This window comes from Cryptomeria japonica, chromosome 8, assembly GCF_030272615.1.
Source record: "Cryptomeria japonica chromosome 8, Sugi_1.0, whole genome shotgun sequence".
NCBI classification, from domain to species: Eukaryota; Viridiplantae; Streptophyta; class Pinopsida; order Cupressales; family Cupressaceae; genus Cryptomeria; species Cryptomeria japonica.
Window position 1 is genome coordinate 252,923,715 of NC_081412.1, and position 24,090 is coordinate 252,947,804.

A 24,090-nucleotide genomic window follows, 5' to 3' on the forward strand; every position below is an offset into this window, starting at 1 on the left:
TTTACTTAAGCAAGCAAACTGGAACTCTTATAACATTTAATGAAAGATTTTGCAACCAACTTTCATTTTCAACTGAATTGAAACAGTTAATTAACTAACTAACCAAGTAACTAATTTCATTATAAAAAGACATGAACTGTCAAAGAAATATCATTCTTTTTCCACTGGAAATTGAAAGATACCATCCTAATCTGCTGTAGTAAATTTCTAATTTTTGTTTTCAAAATTGTCTTTGACCAGCGAATAGGGTAAATTGATTGTGTGCTGATTGAAAGAGGTTTTAAGGTTTCTTGCAAAGTTTGGCTTTTGCGTTTAATGCCAAATGATTGTGCAAGGTTGGATCATGATTCATATGCAAATAATTAATTTCCCAATTCAAATAATAAGAAATAAGGGACTGATATAAATTTCCAGAATTTTGATTTATTAGATCAGCAATGTAATTTTCAAAATTAATGAAATTGAATCACCAAATACACAAGTTTTGTGTACCCAGAAGACTATGCCCAAATCATTGAATATAATATTGCTGAAGCCAAAAGCAGATACAATAAGGGTCTGATATGAAGTCCGATTTGCTCCTCAGAGGCCTGCAAACCTAATTTCCAGCTAGGGTTTGACTGGAAATGACACCCAAATGGTACAGCCAGTTGGAGGTTGCACTAGAATGCTGATATATGCTGATAAAAAGCCCTGATCTGCAATTATATTCTGATATCTCACTGCTGTAACCAAATCTGAGTGCAAATCAGCCAGTAATGAAGTCCAATGATGACCAGATGAAGACCCTATGTAGATCTTCCTCAACAATGAACTGTGTTTCCGTCCAATTCACAGTTTCTTCAAGGGTTTTCGTCCTCATAGAACCTGATTTGCTGCTGAAACCTGCTCCAGCTCCAAATTCCTAAAATGCTAATGTAAGAAATGAATTGATTGAATGCACAAAATGAGCCTCCAAAGTTGCTTTATGCTCTCTCAAACCCTAATTCGATTTTAGGATTGACTTGCTTTATTTTTATTAAGTTTATTTCATTCCCTTATGTCTCCCTCAAGGTGTACGACCCCCTTAGGCTCCTTTTATTAATAAAATTAAGTTGTTTTTAAAAACGACTTAAACTCATGTCTCCTAGGCGTGATGACTCAAGGGGGGGGCCATGCTAGTTACTTTATTAAAATAATATAAAGTAACTTTATTATTTATTTATTTCATCAATTTATTTAAGAAATTAAAGTCATGATTTAAATGTTCCATTTTATTCCAAAATTCATCATCTGGACTCCAAACTGAAATCTAAGTGTTGACACCGGTCCAAGGATGATATCTTAATATAGCAGGTGAACTAGCAGCGTCTTAGAAAATAGGGATTCTTCTAAAAGGTAGGAGATTGTCTCCAATCAACTGAAAATGCTCATAGGGGCTTCTGCTCTGCTCCAAAGTCCTCTGGGTGGTCAACCAGTCAATTGACTAACCTCCTTAAAAAATAGGACCCCTTCCTAAAAAATAGGAGGTGGTCTCAAATCATCTGAAACGGTCCATAGACACCCCTAGAACCAACTCTCAATCATTCCCTAAAAAATAGAGATCCCTCCTAAAAAATAGGAACTGCCTCTAAACATCCAAAATGGCTTACAAAGCCCCTGCGCAACTCCACAAGCCTCAGTGTGGGTCCCCTCTCCACTCCATTGGCCTACGGGAACCCAATTATAGGCCAATCCCTACTCAACTACCTATCACCTAGGAAGGGGACATTACAGTCCTCCCTTCCCGAGATTGCTTGTCCACAAGCAATGCATCACTGTACCACCAGCATCCCACACTAATTGTAGGTAGAACACTACATGCTTCCACTGCTCCATTCTGATATAAATGCCATATACCCTCAATACCTGAAGCAACTCTGAACTAACTCTTTCTAATTTTGATGTTTGCTGATTGGAGGTTTTAGGATAGTTTCAAGTGTTTTTGTGTTTGAGTTTTGATGCCAATGTTTGAAGAAGGTTTTAACATGAAGTATATGCCAATGAAACAATGCTTTTGACCCCAATTGGTAAAAATATAATTGACTGATATAAATTTCTGAATTCTGATTTTTAAGGATAGCAAAAGAAATTATTTAGTATCAAAGAATTGAATCACCAAGAGCAAGATTTTGCATACCCGGAGCCCAGTGCCCAACCAAAAGAGGATTTTTATTGAAGAATTCAAAGAAGTCATAGTACAAGAGCATCCAATGTGGTGCAATGGCTCCAACTGACTTTATTTGCATCAACCATAATTACCAAAAACAAATGTTGACCAAAACAGTAGAAATGTTAAGTACCACACTTGGCCTCTAGGCAAGATTATTGAATTTAATTGAATTTCTTCAAAGAACAAACATTTTGAATCACAATTGCCCACCAATGTCTAGTAGAATAACAAAGCTACTATTGGTAAATGTTGATCGAGAGGTCTGCACAATTTCCCAAACCCTCCTAAGTGGTACAGCCTGATAGAGCATTAATTTGGCTGCAAGATGGTATGGCCAGCCTGGGTAGAGGTACGACTAGCCCTAGGAAAGTTATGGTTGAGATAAGATGGCTCCAAACCAGAGTTCCCAAACTCGCTGCGAGTCAGGCGAGTCGAGCCAAGCTCGGCGAGTTTTGCTGACTCGGGACTCGGACTCGGCGAGTTTTGACCATAACTCGCCTGACTCGCGAGTCAGGCGAGTTATGGCAAAACTCGCCGAGTCCAAGCTCCAAAACTCGGCCACCACAGGTCAATGTTTTGACTTGTTTGACAAGTTAGTATCTTCGTCAGGATTCATATATGGAATATAACATTTAAGTATAAGTGACATTTCCTTATGTCTTTTTTCTTTCTTATACTTTAAGTTATATTCCATATATATTGTCAGGATGTTTGAGAGTGGTTTCGGACCTCCATGAGTTATAATGCAAAATCTAGTTTTTGGAGGATCCTTCAAATTTCCAGACTTAGTCAAATTTCAGGCCATTTCAGGATCATGATGACATTCCAGACTTTTAAGGCGAGTTCACTCTGACCATGATGTAAGGGATGGGACCTAGGAGGACACTATGCATTCAACCAAGGTTTGATTTAGCAACTTGAAGCGTGACCAGATAGTACACACAAACCCTAGGAATGATCTAAATAACCCCTAATCACTCAACTGACCTAACCTCCTTCACTCCACCTTGAGGAGATCCACCTGATTTGATGACCTTTGAGAAACTCAATCCCTTCAATGCAAAGGCTAAGACACTAAAACGACCAACAACAAAACTAAAAGAGCTAACCCTAGAAAGCAAAAAGTGGGGGTCTTCATTTGCAATGGGGCGATGTGTGAGTACCTCACAACAGGGATGTTTCTTAAAATTTTGAAAAAAGGGGGTGAGTTGGGGATATTTCCTACCTATCCCCACATCCCAAAAAATCCCCCCATGGGGCACAAGGTTATTTTTGGCAAGGGACATGTGTCTGAGGAGCATATTTCAAACCCTTCTGGCCTCACAATTCCCCCTTCCATCCAACATATATATAGCCTAAAAACTAAGAGGTCCAAGAAAGACCAAGGTCAACTATAGTCCCAAGGTAAAACCTAAGTTCAAAAAGCACACTATTTAATGCTACCATACACAAGCATTCCTTACAGTTTCCAAGTGAAGACGTTCATGATGTCTCATGTTGGTGCTCCCAAAATTTCAATTTGGCCAAAGAAAATACTAAACAGAAGCCCCAAACAAGTAGATACTCTACCAACATGCCTTTCATGGCATAACAAGCTAGCACACATTATAATTGGGCTTTATTCAATAATGGGTGCATGAAACAAGTTTTAAATTGTTAAAAATCTCTTAATTTCAAGGTTTTTTTAATTTTGCTGAGTCATTGCCGAGTCGTTGTCGAGTCATAGCCGAGTCACGAGTCGAGTCGGCCTTGCCGAGTCCGAGCCGAGTCCGAGTCTGGGAACTTTGCTCCAAACCCTCCAAATCTGTGTCTAAAACCCCTAGTAGCTGCTGAAATCAATTTCCTTGAAGCACTTACAAAGAATTATGCCAAATAGTAACCAATCAAACTCTTGGAGGCTTAATTTATTGTTGAATTTGCCTAATCTGATGCACCAAAACCTTGATGCTTATTTCTGAAAGGAAAACTTATAAAAACTTGCTAGAAATTCATCCAATTGAAGTACAAATTGAAACCCTGTGTAGATTCCCCTCAATGGTGAACTGGGTTTTCGTCCAATTCACAATTCTCCATGGGTTTTTGTCCTCTGAAAAATACCTGGCAAAGCTTCTCTGAGAATTTTTTTTGAAAAATAATCATCAACATGAGCAAATAAGAGAATGAATTCTCTTTTATAAAATTCCTTTCTTACTTTGGATTCCAATGCCCTAATTAGCCACTTTTAATTTGGCTTTCAAGTCCAATTGTGGCCCATCCCTAGGTGACGTCCCACTTGAGGTAATAAAGTAACTTTATTTAACTTTATAATTTAACATTATAAAGTTACTTTATAATTTAACTTATTATCATCTTTTAACTTAATAATTTAAAATTATAAAGTTAATTTATGATTTCCACGACTTGCCATAAATAGTCACTTTAATGATATTTTGCTATTTTTAGCAAAAAGTGACTGAGCCAAGAAAATAACATTATGTGCTCCCAAAAGCCAATCTTCGGCGTGTAAAGTCCTCACATGCTAGGCACAACATCTCCTATCCATTGGATTTGCCTACGAAGATGGATAATAGGCAAATCTCACCTCCTGAGTGATCGTCTAGAAAAGAGGGGACATTACAGAAAGAAAGAGAAGAGTTTAGAGACTACATAGTAACAAACTTCCTGTTGATAACAAATGCAAATCTTGGCATTACATGGGAGAGGGAGAGCATCATCAAGGGCTTTTTCGCCCAACCATAGACCTAAAGTCTCTTGTGCCTCTTCCAACTGGAAGGGCCCGACCCTTCATGAGGGTAACAGACTAAGGATAGAACAATTACCATTAAGCCATTTGAGTCTGGTGTTTAGAACCTACACGGACTAGCCGGTCACACACTATAGGTACCCCCTAACTAGTATGACCCTTTGCTTGTGGTGTATCTGGTTCAAGTGAACTAACAGTCACATGCCAACTGCAACGCCTCTTTGGCCAAAGTTTCATAATATAAGCACGATAATGTGTTGTCAATGTCCACCATCCTTACTCGGCATAATGAAATGGAGTGCTTCTGACTCACTAATGCATAACAACATGGTTCAATTGACCAAGGAACCTACTAGTTCAGTATTCACATTACAACTATCAACAAATACTAACGATCATCATGGTAATAGAGATTATCAACCTCTTATTTGTTTTCTACAAAGTAGGACATACATTATTACCTTAAGGCAACATTAAACGTTGTCAGGAATCAAACTATTCGATTGGTCAAGGATTCTTAGATCGAAATACATATGAAACAATATCATAGCCCTTTTGACTTTTCCTCAATACATTGGACATAGAATATACATTTGTTACAAGAATCAAATACCAGTTTCTATGAATCCAAATCAAAAGCAGTTTTACTTATTTAGATTTTAGTGAACAGACAATAACTACATTGCAGCTTATCTTCAAGATTTAACTTCCTCTGAAGTTTTGTTATTAAAAGTATCAAGACTCTGCTTGTTCACTCTGGTATACCATGGAATGGGTATATGGTGGACAAGCAGATCTCGAAAGTGTAGCTCATATCTATAGAGCAGACTCATCATAATCAAAATTCATCAACAAGATAGCGGAGATTACTTCCAACTACTTTTAAATGCAACTAAATTTTAAATGCAATTATATATTGGTATAGAAAAGCAAGATACATGCTTAACAATTTCAGATGCAAATAAGACAGAGCAATAAAGCATACAAGATTCTACAATGCCCTTCTCAACAAATATAAGCATTAGTATTTTTTATCACAGAAGTATGAGCAAATTAAGGAAAAGACTTATGCTTGAGAAAGAACTTTTGCTCACGACTTTTGTTTGGACGATGACAGGTTCGATATCCTCTAGTCACCAAGGGTATCTTAAGTGTATCTCCGCTAGCAAGCAAAGAGCGTTTGTTTTTCCTTCTGCAAAATAAGAGCTAAAGGCTATGATAGAGTGCCTTTGCAACCAATATCTTCCTTCTCCAAAAATGCAAAAACTCCTTTCTCCAAGAAATGCTATATGAATCAATGCATCATGGGAAAAAGTTGCTCCAAGAAAACCGACACCTTGTCAGCTTGCCACATGAAGGTGGAGCTAATGTCTCAAAAGAATTACGTCTCAACCAAACATTCTAATAATAATGTTTCTTGACTAGTACTCGGCATAAGTTAAACTAGGATGAAATGTAAGAAGGCTTTCGCCTATTAACTACATTCTCATAAGTTATCAACAAGCAATGTTATTTTTCAATGTATATACGCATTGAAATATGTACATCCATCTCTATGTACATATATAAATATGCATATAGATTAGAAATGCATTAATATATATATATATATAACAAATAACTAATATATGAATAATTTAATTAAGAAGAAATTGAGATTCATAAGAAAGATATGATAACTGCTCAAAACAACGAGGTAAACATTGACCAACAACTAACAAAAGGAACATGATGGACATTCCTCAACCAAGGTGGTGAGCCATTAGGAACACAACCTATTTCCTTGACTCAAGGTTGAATGGCAATTGTTCTTTTCCAAAGTCTGCGATCCTCTCCTTGATGATACTCTCCCTCCCTCTCGAGGGTGTTGCGAATCCTGCATCCACTTGGTTACGTGAAAAACCAGTTAGTCACATCTTAACCCATTCACGGATTTCATAAATATTGATAATTAAATAACTTCATCATCCACTTTCCATTCATTAAGAATTCCCATTCATAGTAAAAGCAAAAAGCAATATCGTTGATTAGCTAATTACAAAAGCATAACAAGCATTATTCCAAAGTCAGGAAAGAGGGATGCAACATATTTCATCAACAAGAATATCAAAGATATTCATTGCATCCCATTATACTTGATTAATATAACGTGATAAAGATTATCATAATAAGATATTCATTGACAAGTAGTATCAATTGTCTATACTATGGATAAACATTTTTAAGCAAATCATAATATATCATTTTTATACTAAGTGGTGTCAGTTATCGATTATTGGGAGTCTTTGGTTGAAAAGAAGTCTCTTGCAATTGAATTTTAATAGAAAGAAGTCCCTTGCAATTGATTTGTAAGTTGATAGTTCCTAATTCCTAAGAACTTACATAAGGGGACATTACATAGAGAACATGCCCAAGCATACCACAAGGTTTGAAGTCTACAACACTATGCAAAGATTCATTTAGAAATTCTACAATATTCAAGTGCACTTTATTTCTATTGTAGGATTAGTCTCAACTCAAACACCACATTCATAGAAAAGATTACAATCATCAATTCACATCACATGTGATTACTTAAATTTTTACCAAAAAGGCTAGGCAAGGGCATATTCAAGCTCAAAATCATTGTTACTTTATTGATTCACTATGCAAGAAACAACCATCAATTGATCATGCAAACATCAACCTTTATTAGAATTCCAATCTCTATTTATAGGTACTTTAAGCAACTTATCATGCAAGATGAGATATGAAAAGATTTTACAATATCCAAATGAATTTTCATTTCAAGCATCACATTCATTGAAGAATCGCAATATCTTGATACACGTGTTTATTTTCAACAATACTCACTTATGCAAGGAACAACCATTATTCGATCTTTTAAGGCTTACAAGTTTGAAATGAACTATATTTATAAAAACACTATTCAGAAATGGGACTTTTTTATTTATAATAATGGATTTTCATACATATTTACATAGGTCTTTTTATTAGGCTGACTCTTCACTCTCGGAGCAAGAACATTCGTCAAGTTCCTCTTCGCCTTTGGAATCTTTAAGGACTTATTTAGTTGGGGGATGTATGCATAGGTACTCCTCTATTACGTCCTTTGCCAAAAAGGGCGTGTTGTGATGGCACCCAAAGAGGTAGTCACGAACCACAAAAGGCTTCTTAGGTTTATCTAGAGCGTTAGGTGTGAGTTTAGATTGTTCACCTTGCTTTTTCTTTTTTGGCTTGATACGTTTAAAGATATCAACTAGTGTTTGTGTCATAAATTTCTATTTTCTCCTCATTGTCTTGAATTTTCTCAACCTTGTTTTGTTCCTTTTGGGCTTGTTAGCCGTTCCCTTCTTCCTTCCTCTCCTAGAACTCCCATATCTGCAACCAAAACACTCACCTCGTTATCTCTTGATTACTTCTGTTTTGATAGGGGCTATTATACTCCTAAACTCTATGTAGTAGAGTTGAACCCTAAGCTCTAATACCAAAGGTTGTTTACAAATATAGAATAACAACACTGTTGTTTTATAGTCAATTTTTGCCACTGACCCCTTTGACTTCTTCACTCTAAGATGAGGACATGGTCAAGGTGCTTTTCCACCCAACCATGAAGCATAAGCTTCTCATGTGCTTTAGATTGGCAATGACACTAGAAAGATGCAATTTTTTTATTAAGTGAATGCATTTTCTCTTTATCACTATTTTCAACTGAAGCAGCCATTTGAACTTCTTTCCCATGTAGCATTGTCATTTACATATGTTTTGCTTGAATGTAGTGCTGAAGAGGCTTTGCAAACTACTCCATTCCATTGTCCTTGCCTTCTAGCCTACAAAATCTTGAGTCATCATAGCTTGCCATTCCTTATCCGAGAATGATTTGTGAACACTATTAGTAGACAAACCATAGGCCATGCCCTGATAACTTGATATATTGACAAGAATGACTAATCATTGACTAACATGTCAATATATTTACTACAAGTTTGACATTAAAACAAAGTTTCATAGTGGTACTAGTACTGGTAGTAAATTAGTAATACAATGCTTGGCCATTCCCCACTCAAAAAAATATTAAAGCAAAAGAAATTAAAAAAAAGAAAGAAAAGAAACTTAGAGCCTTTATGGGGGCCCACAAAGCCCTCCAACCTAAAGATTGTCATATTAAGAAACCATATTATGTCATTATGATTATCAAATTGATTTTTGGATTGCTTCCTTTCACTTAATTTAAGTTATTTTAAATTTTAAATGTCAAATATTATTTTATTATCTGTCACCCTGCTGCTCCCTACTGTCATACTAAGAAACCATATTATGTCATTATGATTATCAAATGGATTTTTGGATTGCTTCCTTTCACTTGATTTAAGTTATTTTAAATTTTAAATGTCAAATATTATTTTATTAGCTGACACCCTGCTGCCCCCTACTGTACCAAAATATAGGAAACTTTTTTCTGTATCCAGATCCCCACCCTCACATCCCTCCTGTCCAAGAAACTCAGAGATACACTGAATTATTCTAATCATGAAAGGGCAAGACTCCAATAGATGAAAATCAAAAGTTGAGATTTGCTGAGCTTTCTCAAGAACTGCACATTTTGTTTGTAAATTGGCATACACAACTTTTGACCATGGGAAAACACAAAATGTTCATAGACATTTCAATGCTTATTTTTATCTAGAAGAAACACTAGATTTTGACTTATATTCTATTTTCACAAAAAAATAACATTTGAAATATTTTTCTGAAAAATATTTACGATGTAGTCCTGGATGTTGTAAAGTGTTTCTTCAGTGACTTAAAAAGATATACAGGGATAAATCAACAATGTAGATACTTGCCATGAGCATATTTCTGGCAAGGATATTATGTTGTGACATTATTTATGGATCCAATGCTATCGTTTCTATGTTCCTAATATGATATCTTAAGAGGAAAGAATGAATATGCTGGAAAATGTGTCTTATTCTATCCTAATCCTTGTCGCGATCTTCTTAACTGATTTTTCATTTTGGGAAGATATAAGACCCTAACGAGAAGCATACTGTACATGTCATTTGTATATAGCATGAATAGAGTAAAAAATATTTCTTTAATTAAAAGTGACCTGTTTTGAACTTTTCAAATAGAAAAGATTCTGAAGCATTTTTTTTTTGTGGAAGATATTAAATTTAAAGTCCAGACAAAAATTTTACTCTATCAATTATGAAGTGAAAGGTAATTGATTGATATTTTTATACATTCTAATTGTTGTTAAATTTTAATGAAAATAGTTGTCTTGAAACAATTACCAATAGTTGCAATTTTTTGTTAAATTGTTTTTTATGTGTTCTTTCTAGTGTAAATTAAAATCATTAACATGGTTAATGCAAAGTCATCTTATACAGAAAGTTAGCTGATGCAGGTGCCTTGCATTTTGGGCGTAGATTTGACAGCAGAAGACCTTTCTGAGTATATTCAGCAGGTAGATGTTTTTTTGCCATCGTTATCAAATAATTGCTTACTGTTGTAAGCTGATAAATTGTCTGTTTTTGTTCGGTTTTATCATGTCAATAAATCATACAAATAGCTAAGAAACCATTCAACATGTCCTAATTTTAATGCATTTGGCAAAACGAGCTATAAGTAAACTTAACTATGTAAATCATTTGTGCTGCTAAAATTTGTGCTTTTACTTTTCCCTCTAGTTCTACAAGAATGTGTTCCTTCCAATCTGCTGTAATTTCTATCATAGAGGTCAAATGTGGCTTTCTTGACAATGCATAAGCCACAGTGTTCTTCTTACCCTTGACATATTCTCTGTCAAAACCGTAAGCTTGCAGCTTACTTACCCATGTCTGTTTCCCCTTGGGATCTTTTGGGCTAAGAAAATACATTAGACTATTATGATTAGTTGTAACCATAGATGGACTACTCGCCGAAAACTCGGCGAGTTTCAAAAACTCGCCGAGTTTTTGGCAAAAACTCGACGAGTCCGAGTTAAAAACTCGGCCGCTTGGGTCTCTTAGCCGAAAATGGCAAAACAGTAATGCATTTTTTGTTTTTTGATTGAGTTTTGGGTTGAGAAGGGGGAAGTGGACTTGCAGTGAGTTGCAAGGTGATTTGGAGCAGCCTCCCTTGTTTTCCGACACTGACATCACTGATTTGGAGAGGCAGGCTATGGAGGAGGGGGGTGTATTTGGTTTCAGGTTGGATGACATTGAGGAGGATGAGGATGAGGATTCATTGCCAGTGCCAGAAGCAGGTGGAGACATAGCTTCATCCAGGATGGAGGATGAGTCTCAATCAGCCATACCGAGCGAGGAGGCACAGTCACGCCCAGTCCCACAGCAGACTTATACGACTAGATAGTCTAGACCCTCTAGTTCTACCTCTCCCCAAGTTTTTGCTAGAGCTGGGAAGTTGGGAAGAGGAAGTTGTAATTGTAATTTGTAATGATGTATTTACTTTTGTTTTTACAAAAACTATTTAGTAATTTACTATTTTACTTCCAAGCTTCCAGCCATCAGCATTCCTCATGAGGATGCGATTTTGTAGACACTTTGCATTTAAATATATCTAGAATCAGCTTATTTCTTTTGTGTTATCATTTATTGACTCATTGGATGCATCTTCTCATTAAATTTTGCAAAAAAAATGCATTTTTTACTAATTTTAAGCGTGTTTTTAAGTTGCCAAGTTTTTCGCCGAGTTTTTCCCGAGTTTTCCCCGAGTTTTTTTCCCAGGGGCTTGGCGAGTCGAGCCGAGTCGCGAGTAGTTCAACTATGGTTGTAACAACAGATTTACCTCCAACTAGGTACTGTCTAAACTTAGCTAAGCGCGAATGATGGCTAACATTTCCTTGTCATAGATGGAGTAGCTCCTCTCCGCTTCTATCAACTTCTTGCTCTCGAAGGCAATTGGATGCTAATTTTACATCAACACACAACTAATTCCTTCTCTTGAAGCATCATAATCAAACTCAAAAGGATTTGTGAAGTTAGTTATGGCCAACATAGAACAAGAGCTCATGACTTTCTTGAGCTGCTCAAAAGTTTGCTGCACTGATGTAGACCATATAAATGTTCCCTTTTTGGTCAAATTAGTGAGTGGGGTAGCCAACTACGAAAATCTCTTCACAGCCCCTCTGAAGAAGTTGCATAAGTCAAAAAAACCTCTCAAATGAGTGAGTCTTTGGCAGTGGCCAATTCAAAATGGCTTGAATCTTCTCTAGATCGACTTTCACACCCTAGAGCTGATCATATGTCTCAAATACATAATATCTATCATAGCAAATTCACACTTAGATTCATTTGCATACAAGGATTGGGCCTCAATAATTCCCAATGCTTTACCTAGGTGCCCATATGCTCTTCTTTTGGTCTGGTGGTCTTCCTAGAAGTATTCCACTGAAAACTTTGTTGTGCTTATCCAACAAAGTTTGAACATTTGCATGATACTTCCTTTTACTTTTTGGAGAATGGGTAGGCATAATCAAACATGGGGCTGCCCTCTCTACTTGGTCATGATGGAATAATTTCACCATTCTTTTGAATGTAACACGAGTATCATTAGACATGCCACTCAGCACAACCTTGTTACCATCAACATGGTGTGGAAATTCTGGGTAATTTCATGCAATGAGTGAAGCCATTGGACACCAAAAACAACATTGGTGACCCCTATGGTCACCACATAAAAGTCATCCTTCCTTTTATAATTGTCGAGTTGAATGCATGCAAATGTAACAAGTGGAATATGCATATAACTTAGCCTATTCAAACAAGAACATGCAAACCTCAAAACGATAAGTAGATTGATATGATGATGATGGGTTGGTTGTGGTTGCTCATTGATCCAGGAGCATGACGGTGGTGTGAAGATGATTGAGTGATAAACTTGACAGCATAATGATAGCACATGAATGGACGATTAAAATGAGAGAGGATGAAGCTATGTCTCCACCTGCTTCTAGCACTGGCAATGAATCCTCATCCTCATCCTCTTCCTCCTCAATGTCGTCCAGCGTGAAACCAAATCCACCCCCCCCCCCCTCCTCCATAGCCTGCCTCTCCAAATCAATGATGTCATCCTCGAAAAACAATGGAGGCTTCTCCTGTGATGTCCAATCACTGTAAGGATCTATATCATCCAAGTCAATTAGACCACCTTCTACTTCCTCTACCTTCCTTACGTGCAATCGAAGATTATATTGCATGAAGACAAGGTCATTGAGGCGTTTATGTGCTAACTTGCTCTTCTTCGTGTGGATTACTTCAAACAAGCTCCAATTGCGCTCACAATTGGATGAAGTACAAGGCTAACATAAGATTTTGAGGGCAAATTTTTTGAGATGTGGGGGTGTTTCCACCCCAATTTTGCAACCAAGCATTTGCAAAATAAAAAAAATTGAAAAGTTAGAAAACAAAGAGAAAAGAGAAAACATAATTTATCAATTTATCAATTTATCAGTCACTTTAGATCCCAAAATCCAAATGGCAAATGTTATACCTGGGGATTGAGTGGTTCTTCCTCTCCTAGCCAACTCTAAAGAGAATAGCTTACCCCTTGCTTCCTCATAATTTTGGAGTTCGCCCACAATGAGGTCTCTCTCCTCAACATCAGGTACCATCCTCTGAATGCATGTAGTGAGGCCCAACATGACCTCTCCATTAGGATCTGAGTAAGAGCCCCCGAACTTAAAACGAGGGTTGAGGAAGTACCCTGCTGCATGAATGGGTTGGTGGAGCTGATTGTTCCACCTCTTATCAATAATTTCCCAAATGGGATCAAATTTGAGTCTATCCCCCTTATAGTAATTTTTGATAGACTCCTTGGCCCTATCCATGGCCTCATAAATATACCCCATTGGGGTTTTATTCCCATCCATCAAGCGGAGAACTCTAACCAAGGGCTCTGACACCTAGAATTGAAAAATACAAATTACAAAAAGATTAATTAATGAAGTTACAAATCAGTAATGAGAGACTTGAATCAAGAATAATTAAAATTTAAAGTTTGAAGTTACCTTCACAATCTCTACAGCCTTTTGTGCAAATTGGTTGTCGAAAACTATGCATGCGACAACCTCTCCTTCAACCTTATTTGAATAAGGTGAGTTTAGCCATGCTTCACTCACAAACAGTTGCTTCAAAGAATTCAATGCAACAAGGATGCTTTTAAACTTCAAGAAAATTGTTGCAAACCTTGTGACACTAGCTCTCACCAAATCTTTCCCTTGGGTGTGCTCTCTCATCAAATGTAGAACCCAAGGGTGATTGTAAATATATTTCATGATCCTCCTTGCATCTTCCACAATTGGAGTCACCCACTCAAGTTTCCCTATGTCCTCCAAAACAAGGTCAAGGACATGTGTTGCACAAGGTGTCCAAAAAAGAGTGGGGTGCCTCTCTTGGAGGATTCTACCTGCAAAAGAAGAAGTTATTCTTAAGAAAGATGCAACCAAGAAAAACAAAGCCGCAACAAATGAAAATATTGCTAAAGGTGATAATTCAAAAGGATTCTACCTGCTGCCACATATGCTGTTGCATTATCTGTGATGATTTGCACTACATTGTCTACTCCCACCTCCATGACAACGTGCTCCAACATTCCAACCAATGTTCCCGCATTTTTCACCTTACTGGAGGCATCAACCGATTTCAAGAACACTACATTGTCGTTGCAAGCAACCAAAAAATTAATGATAGTGCGGTTCTTGCCATTTGTCCACCCATCAGAAAGAATGGTGCAGCCATATTTTGTCCATTCATTTTTTTGGTCCTCCACTTCTTTTGCCCTAGCAACTGCATTTGTGAGCAACCTACAAGAACAAAGTGAAATTAGGTCTTAGTACACAATTTTGATTTAATAAACAAGAAATCTAAAAAATAATTAAAAATGAAATCAAGTGGACTATTTAGTAATTTACTAACCTCCCACTCAAATTCTTGCGAGAAGGGGCCTTGTACCCCTTTCCTGCAACTGTCATTGTGGTCACCAAATTTAGCCAATAAGGATTGTCTGCCACATTGAATGGAATGTTGTTGAAGTACCAAAAATCAACTACTGCAATGTCGGTTTTCTCATGTGCCTCCCTATTCCATCCAGTGGCCTCTAATGATCATTGTGCTCCAGGTGTGTTCCTGGGCACAAAATAATCACCTATGGACCCTGATTGTGATGCAGCAGTGCCAGTGCCAGGCCTAGGTACTTGTTGACGTGTATTTTGTACACAATCAAACACAAAATAAAATACCGAAGGGTACCTTATCCTCTCTTGAATAAAGCCTCTGATTGCTGAAGATATCGCGAAAAAGGATCAATTAGGATGACTCCAAGGTTCTTGTATGTAGGGTCTCTACGTGTGGATAAGCTCTCTGTGGTATGATTTGATTTGCTGGAATCACAAGGGGACTTACATTTGATGATTGAACGTCTGATCTGCTTTGAATATTGCTGGAACACAGGCTCTTACTAGCTTAGATTTGAAAAAAGGAAAAAAGATGAGGGCGAGGAAAGGATCTAATCCTAACATTAAGAATGTAAGAGCAATGAATGATCTTTGGTGAAATTCTAACTAAGTCTTGTTTTGACATCCTAGGACCATCTCCACAAGGCTAGTGCGATCTTCGAAGGAAAGCTTTATGATGTTCAAATCATCACTGCAGGCATAGACACCATCAGGTTGATGCATATCAATGAAGAAGCGACAATTGAAGTTAGGCTTAAGCTGAATGATTCCAGTTGACTACGCAAGGCAAGTCTGCAATCAACAAACTGCTAGTAGTATGGATGTACGAATTCCACCATCAATCAAGCACATTTCTTCCACTCATCTAAAAACATGAAATCAAATATGAGAAGTATAAAGACCATGCAAATTGTCGAATCGACCCATAAATTTCACCATTTCTTCAATGAAGTTACAAGTCTTTTACAACAACATCTTGGCAACAATCTTTGCCTTCTCTCTCTACTCTACTCTAGTTACTATTCTATTTCTATCTTCTAACTATTTTCAACTCTCTAACTATTATCTAACTATTGCTAATTGCCTTTACAAAATGAAATGCCAGGGCTTATATAGTGCCTTCAATACAATTCGATGGCTTAGATCAATTCGAGATCAATGGCCAAGATTCAACAATGAAAACCCTAATTAGGGTTTGTTACAACCATTACATAACATTTAATGCTTGACCAATGATAAAATTGTATTGCTTGGACACATGTCCTCTCTAGAAAATTCCACCAATGGATAGCTAGGGTAGGTACATCGGAGTTTGTGCCACCTTCCATGAGTTAGGTACATTGAATCTGGAAATGCTGAGGTGGACCACACTGACTGGAGAAGTGATGACTAGGATGCCACCTCGTCTGACACTTGTAACTTGGTAAATATTCAACTTGATGTTGTTGAGAAGCTAGCTTTAATTAATTCATCTGGTACTATCTGCTTCTTCAACGAACCCTTTGCTTTGACTTCTTGTGTCCTTGATGTGCAGGACGATTGATGTACCTTGCCTTGGAATACTGGATTGGAGAAGTCGCCCTTGATGACGTTAGTCCAAAGAATGTCGTCCTTGTCGATGCTAGACTGGATCGAAGAAGGTCGTCCTTGTCCTTGCTTGATCGTCCTTGATCTGGCTTGATTTTCCTTGAGGAGAGTCTTCCGACTTGTAGATCTTTCGAGCTTGGAGTCGCCATCTTGATACCTACACAACATTTCAAAATTAGTAACATGTTTTGCAACATGGAAATATAGACTAGAAAGAGGATTTAAGTTTTAAATTAGGAAACCTCATGATAAATCTTTGAATTATCATTTCCTAAATTTAACTAAGCCACTTGAAATTGAAAATTCAAAATTCAAAATTGAGACTAGGAGAATCTCGCCATACCTCCACTTTAGAACTAAATCTAAGAAAAGATGCAAAATTAAGCAAGTTTGCTAGGCAAAATGTGGATCGAAGTCTTCAAAATGTGCTTCTTCTATCAACTTCACCACCTCTAGCCTTCAACGCCTTGAGGAAAATTCGCTCCACGTCTGGCCTTCAACAAAAATCGCTCCTTCCTAGACCAAATTTCGCCCCTTGTTGCTCTTCTCCAAATCGCACTTGAGTGAATGAGTGAATGATGGATTAACATCGCTCAAGATACCCCCACTATATAGGCGCTCACCATTTCATTTTCCATGGGCACTTATTAAATGTCAATTTAATTTTTTTAAATATCCTGGAGTTCTAGCGAAATTGGCATTTAATGTAATTTGAAGGATATTGGCGCCCAAGCATGGGAAAATAATAGATATCAACAAGATTGCTCTGGTCCCTGGGAGAGGGACAGGAGCGCCCATACCTTTTGGACCTCACACTTCTTGTTTTTTTACGTCCAAGACCTCATTTTTGACGTCCAAGATGGCATTTTTACTTAGAATTTCGAGTTCAATTTATTCGATCTTTGAAATGAGTGCACTTTAAAGCATTTTCGCCCTGGTCCCTTGGTGAGGGACAGGAGCGATTTCATCTTTTGTCCTTGGTCTTTGTCCTTTAGATCGCCAAATCAAGTTTGGAGGTAAGCAATGACCTTCGTTCATCTCTTCTATGCATGTTCAACCCGCCTCTTCAAGACAAAACGAGCTCTTCTAAGGATTTTCGCCTTGGTCCTCCAGTGAAGGACAGGAGCGATTTTTGTATTTAAGCCTAAGATTATTGATTCTTGGGGTAATTTCTTTGTTCACCATCTTCTTAAAGGCATTTCTGACGTTGCACAACCTTGCCTTGGCGTGGTCTTGGAAGGAAATGATTGTTTTAATGAATATCGCCTTGGTCCTTGACTGAAGGACAGGAGCGCCTTTTAGTTGTTTGTGCAAATTCTTGATCTCATCGTCCTTGAATTACCTTTAAGGCACAAAACATGCTTTCTCCATTTTATCTTAAGTCATGAAAATGAGAAATGGTATTTCAATCGTTAGGCTATTAGGCATGTTGAACATTTTGCTCTAGTCCCTTGGAGAGGGACAGGAGCGCCCTAGCCATTTTTCATCAACTTGATGGCCTTTGTTACTTCATTCCTCCGTGAAACCTTTTAAACATCATTTTGACCTTGCGTCTTGACTTGGATTCGTTTGAATTTGGAGAGGAAGGTTAGCTAATGTGTTTTTCGCCCTGGTCCCTGGGAGAGGAACAGGAGCGATTTTGCATTTATAAGCTCACTTGTGTTTTGCTAGCTTCGAAAATTATCTTCAACAGATCGATTGCGTCTTCCTTCATCCACCTCAAACGCGAAACTTGCCTTCCTTTTGCCAAAAACTTGTCTTGAGGGAAAATCGCTCCGGTCCCTTGGAGAGGGGCAGGAGCGCCTTGGCCTTTATGAGCTCATTTATGCCTTGTTAACTTTCAAAACTATCTTCAATGGGTTGATTACGTCCTCCTTCATGCCTTTGATGTCTCAATTTGTCCAAACAAGGTCAGGAATGACTCCACTAAGCTTTTTCGCTTTGGACCCTTGGTGAGGGACATGAGCGATTCGCCTTGGACCCTTGGAGAGGGACAAGAGCGCTTTTCGCTCTGGATCCTCAGTGAAGGACAAGAGCGAAATTTGACTTTTTGAACTCTCCATCAGGATAATTTTTATGGAATATAACATTTAAGTATAAGTGACTTATACTTTAAGTTATATTCCATATATACTTTCAGGATGTTTGAGAGTGGTTTCAGACCTCCAGGAGTTATATAGCAAAATCTAGTTTTTGGAGGTTTTTTAGTTTCCAGACTTAGTCAAATTTCAGGATCAGGACATTACTCCAACAGGACTTGCTATCCTATTGATCTCCCCGATAGCACTCAAAAATGCAAAGGCTAACTAACAAAACCCTAAAAGACCAAAAAACAAACCTTAAAAAGCAAAAAAACATGGGTCCCCATTTGCAATGGGGCGATGTGTGAAAACGTCACAACAGTACTCTACTAGAGGAAGTAGAAGCGATGGGCAAGGTGGTGGTGGGTTTGTAGATACGCGGGCCACGTCGAGAGCCCATTATGCCCTCAAGTGCTTCTTGTTCTTCTTCAATGTCAATAGAAGCACCTTGAGATTCAGCTATGGCTGATCTCATGGCTAGCTTTGCCCTCTCCCTTTGCAATTTTTTCTCTTCCCCAGCTGCAAGTAGGGCATTCATTTGTCTTTTTATTTCAGAATTGGTCCTTTGGCATTCTCTAGCATCATGCATGTCTATTCCTGCAAGGTGGTATTTGAGGCGGTTGATGCCTCCATGAAGTATATTTTCACACTCTATGCAAATAACTGTCCCAGGATCCGGTCCCTCATAGGCATACCTCCAAGCCCTATCTCTAGCACCTTTAGGACGGGTGCCTATATATCCAGATGGGCATGGTTCTAGTGGCCAATCAGAACTTGTCATAATTAACGCTTAGTTAACCTACACATACAAAGTGTAAAAAGAACGTTAACATTTTAGTTAAACAATTTAGCAAACTACCTAAATTAGTTGAAAAAAAATTAGACATCATTCAAAGTTAAAAAAAAATACTATTAGGGTTTGATTTTTTTTTGAAAACTAGAGATTCTTCAAAAAAAGTGAAAAAATCAACAAAACTTGTCAAAACTAGTGTTAAATCTTGTTCAAATAACTTAAAAATATTTTAGACTACTTAGGAATGATTTCTAATTCATCTAGATGCAACAAAAAATAAACAAAATGTTTTAAAAAAGCATAGAAAAAAAATAAAAAAACCAACCTAGGAATCTGATTTTTTTTGAAGAAACACCTCAAATTCCCTTCAAATCCACTTGGAATTGGCAAGAATAGTTGGAAATCACTTTGCAAGAGTGTTGGAGTCACTCTTCCCCCTTCTCAGCAAAAAAACCTAAGCTAAGATGATGAAATAAAATGTGTTTTTGCCGTTTTTGTCTATTATGTTGTTGCGGCCAAGTTTTTGTCTCGGACTCGCTGAGTTTTTGACAAAAACTCACTAAAAACTCGGCGAGTTAAAGTCGTTTTAACTCGTAGAGCTTGAAAACTCGGCAAGTTTTTAAAACTTTGCAAGTGGGCCATCTATGGCTTCGAGCACTTCAAACAGTTGATGACATCTTGTCTAGTATTAGCACTTCCAGACTTCTCCAAACCATTTGAGCTACAGTGTGATGCATCTGGAGATGGGGTGGGTGTAGTCTTAATGCAGGAAAAGCATCCCATTGCTTTTGAGAGTAGGAAGCTAAGGGGAGTGGAGAAGAGCTACTCTATATATGATAAGGAGATGTTGGCCATAATGCATGCATTGGCCAAATTCAAGTCTTATTTGGTTGGGGGTAAATTTGTGATTAAAACAAATCATAACAGTATAAAATATTTTACGAGCCAGAGAGATCTTAACGATAGGCATCACCAAACTACAGGCATATGATTTCGACATCGAGTATGTCAAAGGGAAGAAGAATGTAGTGATCAATGCACTGTCTAGGAGACCACATGTATGCTCCCTGGTTGAGATTTTAGCAAACTGGAAGGAGAAAATAATAGTTGAATATGCTAAGGATCAGTGGGCAATAGATTTGATAGAGGGATCCATATAGGATGATAGATATGTGGTGGTTAATGACCTTATCTTGTACAAGGATAGGATTTACTTGGTACCTTCATCACACATCAAAGGTACTATCTTGAGGACATTCCACAATGTACCTATGGCTAGACATCACGGGTTCTTCAAAACATACTGACAGATTCGTGAGAGGTTTACTTGGAGAGGACTCAAGGATGATGTGTAGAGATATGTTAGAGAATGTCCAGTTTGTCAGCAGAATAAAGATGAGCATACCCCTCTAGTTGGATTACTACAACCTTTACCCATTCCTGACAGGAAATGGGAGAGCATTTCGATGGATTTTATAAAAGGCCTACGCAAGGTGCAAGGTCGAGATTGTATTTATGTGGTGGTGGACAGGCTAACAAAATATGCTCATTTCTTTGCTATTACATCTACCAACACAGTAGCACAGGTGGCAGACTTGTTTTTTCAGGAGGTGTTTAGGCTTCATGGGATGCCTAAGAACATGGTTAGCAACAGGGATAGTAAGTTGCTGAGTCTATTTTGGTAGGAACTTTTCAGATTGAGTGGCACTGAGCTCACTCCTAGCACTAGCTATCACCCATAGACATATGGGCAAACGGAGATTGTTAATAAGTGGTTTGAGGGGTACTTGTGGAACTATGTATCAAGGCAACAGAAGGCTTGGATCAGATGGCTTTATTTAGGTGAGTATTGTTATAATACTACCTATCACATGTCGATCAAGATGTCTCTGTTCATGGCATTATATGGGTATGAAGCTCCTAGCTTCACAGATCTTCTTTTTGGAGATAGTCGGGTACCAAGTGCCCAGGAGTGGTTACTGGACAGCCAGGATATTCTAAGATCACTGATGATAGGCATACATGTTAGCATTGGCTTGGCACTTGGGTGTCTATAATTATCCACAACTATACCATCATACTCAATGTAAATGGATATCTACGCCCCTCAACCAAATATTGATATCCCTAAAACTTAGATTTCTTTCTATAAAAGGCTTTGCCTTATTTCTCACGCAATTCTGACCAATAGAGCAAAAAGATTGTTAAACAAAGCTTGGAAAATGACGATAATATATAGCATCCTAGGGTGCATTGTTACCGGTTACACCCTGTAATCAATTCATCTTGACCGGTCGCTATCTTAGTTTTGAGTTAACGGGTGCCCTATGTTTGTATCACAACAAGCTCAGAATCAACAGAAGCTATATGTTGACCATCATAGAGTGGAATGCAGTTTCGAGGTTGGGGGTATGGTATACTTGAGACTTCAGCCCTACAAGAAGTCTACTTAAGAAGAGTGGAGCAGAGAAGTTGAAACCAAGATTCTATGGGCCATTCAGAGTTGCACCTTGCATTGGCGAGGTGGCATATGAGCTGGAGTTACCACCAGACAACAAGGTGCATAATGTGTTCCATGTCTCCAAGCTTAAGAAAGCTCTTGGTCATAGTGTTGTTCCATCTGCAGATTTGCCCCCTCTAGATGAAGAGGGTAAGTTGATATTGATTCCTGAGGCCATCATTAATACCAGGGAGAGAACACTCAAGAGAAGAGTCATCAAGGAGTACCTAGTCAAGTGGAGGAACTTGCCAGTGGAGGATGCTACTTAGGAAAATGAGTGGATATTACAGCATCCAGGGTTGAAATTGCTTGAGGACAAGCAATTTTGGGAAGCGCGAACTGTAATGCCCCCTTTCTAGCATTCATAGCATGATGTTGTCGTTAGCCTATTTCCCCATGGTTCCGTAGGCTAACCAGGACATTAAAAGGACTAAGAGGCCATTTGGCCTAGACAGTTTCAGCTGTAGGTCGTTCTGAGGGGTTTTGAGGCAGTTTTGGGCATACTTACTATTTATAGTAAGTCAGTTTGGACATCCAGTGGCAATGACATGTCGATAGTAATTTTTTAAAATTGACCAGAAGATTTATTTATCATTGATATGATTTATTGTGCATTAATAAAGTTATTATATAAAGTTAAATAAAAATATTTAACTTTATTAATGCATAGACTATAGTGTGTGGGAAATATTTAAATAAAAGAGTCCCCTTTATTTTATAATACATCGGAGACATAAGCTACATAAAGGGAGTTATGTTTTATCCCACATTGACCAAACGAAGGAATGGGCTCTTGTGAGAACATTATAAAACAGATGGAAGAGCTTCCATTTAGCATGCTTGGATATGGTTAATATTATGCTGTTGGATTTCTTGAAAAGCTGATTTATTGGGCTTCGAGGACGAAATCCCTCTTTGCCAACATTCTCTTCGCTGTTGGAAGACACAGTCAGGAGGATTATGCTGTTTTCATCTAGGAAACACCATGGGCTTCATTGGTGAGTTTGCATAGAATTTTTACAAGGGTTTGAAGTGCAAATCAGAAGTTGGTACCTAATTGCTACAGTAGTTGTGAATAGTGTAATTGCCACAGTAGTCATGAATAGTATTTTTGCTACAGTAGCTGTGAATAGTGTAATTGCTACAGTTGTCGTGAATAGTGGTTTTGCTACAGTACCCATGAATAGTATTTTGCTACAATAGCTATGAACAGTGATTTTGAAACAGTAGCCATGAATAGTGATTTTACTACAGTACTTTTTTATGGTGAAATTGTTACATTACCACCGAGATTCAGAGTTATATGAGGTTGGGAATCGAAGGGGATTAAGAGTCGCACTTGTTGCTATGCGTGGGCTTTGTGGAGTTTGATATGTTGCTGTTATGCCTCAATTCCCAGGTCTGAAATCACTTTTAAAATCTGTTATACATGTTTGTGATATGCTTTTGAAATATCAATAATAAAAATCTGATTATTGGAGTATTGAATGATGCTACTTAGTGAGTTATTTGTATGCTTTCTTGCAAATTGTTATATTCCATTTCGCATTATTATATCATGAATGGCATGTGAGAAGTCCAAACAAACAAATCAGAAAAAACACAAACACTGAACCATCATATAGCAGTTGGGTACTTTCAAAAAAAAAAAAAATTGGGGCATACATTACAGAGAGAGACACGATACCTCTTCCTAAAAGGGAAGGGGTAGACTGGTTCCCCAAATCCCGAAATCCGGAAAGGAAAGGAAGTTCGGCTTTCGGGGTTCGGGGAGATAGGGTACCTCTTCCTAAAAGGGAAGGAGTAGATTGGTTCCCCGAATCCTGAAATTCAGAAAGGAATGGAAGTTTGGGTTTCGGGGAGACAAGATAACTCTTCCCAAAAAGGGAACAGGTGGACTAGGTCCCGGAAAGCCGAAATCTGGTAAGGAAGGGAAGTTCAGGTTTTGGGGTTCAGGGAGATAGGATACGTCTTCCCATAAAGGGAAGGGATAGACTGGTTCCCTGAATCCCTAAATTCGAAAAGGAAGGGAAGTTCGGGTTTCGGGTTTTGGGGAGACAGAATACCTCTTCCCAAAAAGGGAAGGGCTAGACTGGTTCCCTGAAATCCAAAATTCCTAATAAGGAAAAGGGAAGGAGAAAGGATCAATGGACTTTAAGGTGCGAAGGCAAGATGCAAGGGTGAAGGGAGAAGGCTTGAAGTCTGCCTCATGACAAAAGAATAGTTAAACGTTTACT

General features: G+C 37.9%; 1 protein-coding gene across 5 annotated transcripts in view; it reads left to right on the plus strand.

The window, feature by feature from the left end:
• The window catches only part of LOC131059993 (uncharacterized), a 257,233-nt gene that overhangs the window by 222,491 nt on the left and 10,652 nt on the right, over positions 1-24,090 (plus strand). For all 5 annotated transcript variants that reach the window (XM_059210074.1, XM_059210075.1, XM_059210076.1 and 2 more), the window contains one exon: positions 10,345-10,404. In XM_059210074.1, coding sequence (XP_059066057.1) covers positions 10,345-10,404 — 60 coding nt within the window. The remainder of the gene's footprint in view (positions 1-10,344; positions 10,405-24,090) is intronic.